This window comes from Papilio xuthus, unplaced genomic scaffold, assembly GCF_000836235.2.
Source record: "Papilio xuthus unplaced genomic scaffold, Pxut_1.1 DF827135.1, whole genome shotgun sequence".
Taxonomy (NCBI): Eukaryota; Metazoa; Arthropoda; class Insecta; order Lepidoptera; family Papilionidae; genus Papilio; species Papilio xuthus.
The window spans coordinates 966,493-972,492 of NW_013531514.1; the positions used below are offsets into that span (position 1 = coordinate 966,493).

Genomic DNA, 6,000 nt, shown 5'->3' on the forward strand with positions numbered 1-6,000 from the left:
TTTTGATTGGTCAACTACTGAAGCAAAACTTAATCTGAAAATAGAGCGTCGGTGGCTCAGAGGTCAAGCATTTGACTTGCAATCTGCAGGGCCTGGGTTCGAATCCCGCCAAGTACCAATGTGTTTGTCAATTTACATATGTACATTTATCCGACGTTCTTACGGTGAAGGAAAACATAGTGATGCAACCTGCACATATCTGAGAAGTAATTCAAAGATATGTGTGAAATCAACCAACTCGCACTTGGCCAGCGTGGTTGACTATGGCCTAATCACCCTTAACTTAGGGTAGGCTCCGAGCCCCTCGGTGGGGACGTATAGTGAGCTGATGATGAATCTGAAGGGTATAATTATTTTCTTTAAGTACCCACTGATATTCTAAAATTTAAATGTATGTGCTCAATAAAAAAAAACATTTTAGCAGCGCTCTTAAGTGGTCAATTACTGGTTCCTTTACCTTACATGAATTAAATGTAATTTGCTACCATTCACACACACAAACACACACACACAATCATGTTAGTAGTGATACAAACACACGCAACGTTTAGGCCCCTGTGCTATCGGACGTCGACTTACAGTCCTAGTATTCTAGACTGGGTCTAGACTGTGCCTCAACTGAGACAAGTGTTGCTGCAATAGGCCAGCGCTGACCGCCGCGTAGTTAAACCTCTGCGAGAAATTGTCTGGTGTTACCATCACCCTAGCTATATGGTCTACATGGCAACACTACGTTAAAATACAGTCTTTTATTTACAACTACACGACTAATATTTAGTAAAATACATTGTTCCAAATCAAAACCTAATGTAAAAAAAAACCAAATGTCAAATATTATTTTACATGGCAACAATCTTCCTTACTTCATATAAAGTTAAAAGATAAGTATGAAGGATAAAATTTAGAAATACGAATTTTAAAGTTAAAAAATTCTTTAAAATGTTTAGGTTTCAATTTGTAACTTATACCCTTAAATAAATGTTGTCATGTGGACCACACAAACCTTTTGATGCCATCACCAAGTTAATTTAAAAAAAAAATCAAAAACGATTATAATACGACTAAATTAAAATGATACGTATAATACGACAACACTGGCACGTATTGTGTCTACGTAAAATATCAGGCTAGGCTTACATCACCGCCGGTCGGAGTACGATCCATCATGGCGGCTCCTTTAAATTATTACAAATTAATCAGAAATTTATTTCTGTTGAATTTCATCGAATTTTATTAAAACGAGTTTAATGAAATATGAATATAGAAGCGTTTAAATGATGAAAAAAAGATATTTGGCTCTACCAATGTGTTTAATTTGATACAAACAAACCGCAATGGATCAGGATTGACTATGTCCTATTCATTCCTAACTTGGTGTAGGCTTCGAATCCCTTAGTGGTGACGTATAGTGAGCTGATGATGGAAGCGTCATTTAAACGATAGCATAGTGGCCTAATATATTGAATTTTAATTTATATATTTTTAACAAATTATTATACATTTAAACTAAAATATTATCAAAATAAAATATTTCTTATCTTCGATGCAATAAGTATGGAGCTATAATAATTGTTTTTTGGGAGCGTCGGTGGCTCAGTGGTTAAGCACTTGACTTGCAATCTGAAGGTCCTGGGTTCGAATCCCGCCATGTACCAATGTGTTTTTCGATTTCCGATTTACATATGTACATTTATCCGACGTTATAACGGTGAAGGAAAACATCGTGATGCTGCACATATCTGAGAAGTAATTCAAAGATATGTGTGAAGTCAACCAACCCGCACTTGGCCAGCGTCCAGGCTCCGAGCCCCTCGGTGGGGACGTATAACGAGCTGATGATGATGAATAATTTTTTAGGGTTCCGTACCTCGAAAGGAAAGAACCCTTATAGGATCACTTTGTTGTCCGTCCGTCTGTCTGTTAAGACCCTTCTTTAGTAATTAAAATTTTTAATTTTTTTTACTTCCTATCACTTATTCATGAATCTATTTCAAATACTTTTTTATGCTTTAATAAAGAAATTTTAATTTTAATTATAATAATTTTTATATACAAAGAGTGTATTTTTTTTTCTTTTTATATAAGACATGATATATAGTGATTTACGAAGAACTGATACATTTCCACGTCTTTATGCCAAATTAAATTATGCAACAAACAAAAACTGTTTATGATATATGAGGTAACACAAACTACGTGACAAATTTAATATACGTGTTAAAAAAAACTACTAGATAAGCCAAGCCAAATGAGTGCTATGGTGTAACGCAAAATTAAATAAAAAATATTGCTATTACCAAAAGCAAATGTTAAAAATAACCAAAAAATTATAAAATAATAAAATAAATAAAACAAATGCATTCACGTCTTATATATCTTACTAATATAAATGCGAATGTTTGGATGGATGGATTTGTTAAAATCATCAAGAACAACTAAAGGGATCTTGATTAAATTTGGTATAGATGTAGAACATAGTCTGGATAAACAGATAGGCTACTAATTTTTTTCTCAAATTCCGTGCAGACGAAGTCGCGGGCGACAATTAGTAGAGGAACTTGAACTTTTAAGTTAAATCTACAGATATTTAATGTAATTTTCAAATTCATTGATAGAAAAGATTAAATTTATTCTAAAATTTACATAAATATGTTGATTCATTTATAAAAAAATAAGATTTTTAAAAACGACATATATTTAAAAAAATTGTTGTCTATGAAATGTGTAGATATGAAAAGCAAGTATAATATTATTATGCAAAGTCTACGATTAATATTCAACATTTTTTTTAATTTTTTTTTTATTTAATGACCTGGTAACATAGACCTTTAGGTCATATCTTATTTGAAAAATGTTCAGTACTTTGGATTAATATTCAACAGAAAAAAAATTATATAGATGATAAATAATATGAGAGTTAAATTTATTTATGTAAGTCTAGCCTTTATATAGTTATTATATACAATTTTATATACAATATACCTTGAAATATATCTAGTTAGGTAAAAGTTATTTTTTTAATAACTTAAGATGAATTAAATAAGCATTTTACGAGCTAAATATTACAATTAAAATATTTCCTCATTATGCATTTTAAGATTAAATTCTACAATTAAATAAAAAAAAATAACTCCATTCAAAACAAATAACTATACAATTGTAAACGCGAGTTTCCACTGTCGTAAACCTGTATAAAAACATAATTGTTTTTGTGCACATATTCACCAATGAAACTATACTAAAATGCATTAAAAGCAAAATAATATATGATTTATGATACATTCACCATGAAATTGATAACCAATTTTTAATTTTAGTTCAATTTTATATCTTATTCGTTAGCAATTAAGTTGATATTAGACTGAACGTAAGTCGTAAATTAAACAAAATTGTCATTTAATTTTGTATCTTATTAGTATTAATATAAGGTTGTATTTGCAACGCACCTGCTGCTTCTTCTGTACGACCTTGACCTTGTTGGGGTCGACGCTGTCCGCCTGCTGCGCCGCTAGCTCCAGCCTGCGTCGTTGCTCGTTTTCAGCGTCCGCTTGCTGCAATACACGTGAGACAGAATATAACATTACAATGAGTGTGACAGAGAAAGACAATCATCACGTAAGAGTAAAAGAGAAATATGTCTTTTCTCTTTCACTCATAAGAAATAAGCTTGAGATCCGACTTCGGTGTTAAGTATGGTCAAGGTCAAGTTAAATTGTTACCTTAAACGCTCTGGTGAATCGGACGAGCAGCGAGAAGAATGCGTTAGCGTCGCAGCTGCGCGGCGCCTCGCCGAAGTACTCCACGCACATCGCGAACGAGTCCTGCATAATATTATCATCGATCAATTAGCTATTATTACTATCACAAGAAATTATTAAAAACGAAACATAATACTTCAAAACGAGAAATACTTTAAGAGTTTTAAAATGAATAAGACTTAGCATATCAAAATGGCGGATCACTGACAAATGATTATGCTACAAATAGTATTTATTACACACGATTATTTTCAGATATTGTTAGTTAGAATCATTTGGCGCGAATGGCGCGCTTTCATTACCAAGTCAAGTGTCAAAATGATTAGTAAGGGGACATAAACATCGACATTTTAGTAAGACTAGTGTTGCGCCACACCGGCACAGTGTTGGATTTCTTCCTAACAATATATAATATATATTTGTTTATTGTGTGTGACCTGCGCATGCTTGGTCTCAGCGCGCAGTCGTCGCAACTTGTCGCTGGCGTTGGCGATGAAGTCGCGCAACACGTGTGCGTGCGCGTGCGAGTGCGCGCGCGACTCCGCCTCGCGCCGCGCCGCCTCCATACCGCGCTCCAGCTCGCACACGTCCGCGCTTACATTCTCCAGGGACACTGCGTATATTGTACAACATACATTATTATCTTATAAACAATTATAAAATACGAATATGAAATAAATGTATAAAACTGACAATATCTTTTGATAAGTCACGTGATAGTCACGTGTCAGTTCAATATGTTTTTAAACTTCGTTACGTTAACTATAATTTCCTCGTACTATAACAAAACAGGCCGTTTTTCTTTTTCTATTGCTACTGTTTTACTATTAGGCCAATTTTTTTTACCGTGAGTTTCTGAGACAAAAAATTCCGTTTAGAACATATTATTATCTGTTTCGTCAAATATAATGACATGTTTATACAGAGATTTCGGTCTCAGAAACCCTAACCCCCGTTTAATCATTGTTTATAATTATTTATATCTACTTATTAGAAAGTTTGACTAACCTTGTGCCGCTTTATCAATGTAAAGTAGCTCAGCATCAAAGTTGAGCAGTTCAGGGAAATTCTGTCGTATTGTGGCCACAATATAATGCAACAATGAGACACGTTTGTCCGTAGACTTCGTGTCCATGAGGGTGTCCAAAGACTGCAGCTTGAAGCCATACGCCGGCCCGCGTTTGCTGCTGTTCAAGTAATTACCAAACGCTAGAATTATTTCCAGAACATTCCTCAACTTCTGTGAGGATTTAACTGATGATGAACCGGATATTATCGCGTGAATTTGAGGTGTTATTAGATGTATGTTGTCGAAGAAATTTCCCATATAGTTCATGATGGATAACTTCGCTGATATCCTTTCGACTTTTGTTAATTGCATGAGGAATTTATCTTCTTCTGTCAGCTGGTTGATGTTCTTCTTCTCAGCTACGTATTCCTTGTACGCCTTCTGTTCTGCTTCAGTTGGGACCATCCTCTGGAGGATCTCGACGCTCTCCAGCGGCAGTTGTTTCAGATCTAGATTGTTGATCGCCGCTATTACTTTTTCTACTGGAGTGTCAAGTTTTCTTCTCGATATCGCTGTAAAAGTATTAAATAATAAAAATTATTTTTTATCACAGTATTAGTATAACTCTACTCAAATATCTTGGCGGCTCGAGATCACCGATGCTCCAACACACCTTACATTGTAGAAGCTGAAAGCTGCCAAGATATATGAATACATATATGTATATGCGTGTGTGTGTGTAAAACTGACCGATGTTGCGCAGACGCGTGTGCTCGAGCAGGGAGACAGTGTCAGGTTTGCGGAAGCGCTTGCTGGGGAATGATGCGAGGGCGTCAGTGTCGGCGAGCGCGTGTCCCCCGCCGCCCCCCGCCCCGCCCCCTGCCCCGGCACCGCCCAGCCGGAAGCGCTGCTCGAACTCCGCGAAATTGATCCGCCGCCGAGGTCGCTCCTCGTCCAGCTCGTTGAATATGGTGCCGCGGACCTACACACACACAAAAAAAACGTATACTACAACGAAAAAAAAAACAAATCAATTTATATGTATTTGCTAATTTATATTGTAAGTTGTAACCCACCTGATTGGGTTTCAGCGCGATCCAGTTGAGCGTAGGCAGTTTATACTTGGTCTCGACTTTCCTCTTGATGGTCATGGCGTCGGTGTGGTGCGGCGCGGGCATGAGGCCGGGCGCGGGTGGGGCGGGGGGTGCGGGAGGGGCGGGAGGCAGTGCTGGG

General features: G+C 36.4%; 1 protein-coding gene across 1 annotated transcript in view; it reads right to left on the bottom strand.

The window, feature by feature from the left end:
- The window catches only part of Frl (formin-like protein), a 60,872-nt gene that overhangs the window by 2,589 nt on the left and 52,283 nt on the right, over nucleotides 1-6,000 (bottom strand). The window contains exons 11-16 of the mRNA XM_013314645.1: nucleotides 5,844-5,995; nucleotides 5,518-5,749; nucleotides 4,767-5,339; nucleotides 4,196-4,371; nucleotides 3,720-3,821; nucleotides 3,447-3,551 (exon numbers count right to left, since the gene is read on the bottom strand). Coding sequence (XP_013170099.1) covers nucleotides 3,447-3,551; nucleotides 3,720-3,821; nucleotides 4,196-4,371; nucleotides 4,767-5,339; nucleotides 5,518-5,749; nucleotides 5,844-5,995 — 1,340 coding nt within the window. The remainder of the gene's footprint in view (nucleotides 1-3,446; nucleotides 3,552-3,719; nucleotides 3,822-4,195; nucleotides 4,372-4,766; nucleotides 5,340-5,517; nucleotides 5,750-5,843; nucleotides 5,996-6,000) is intronic.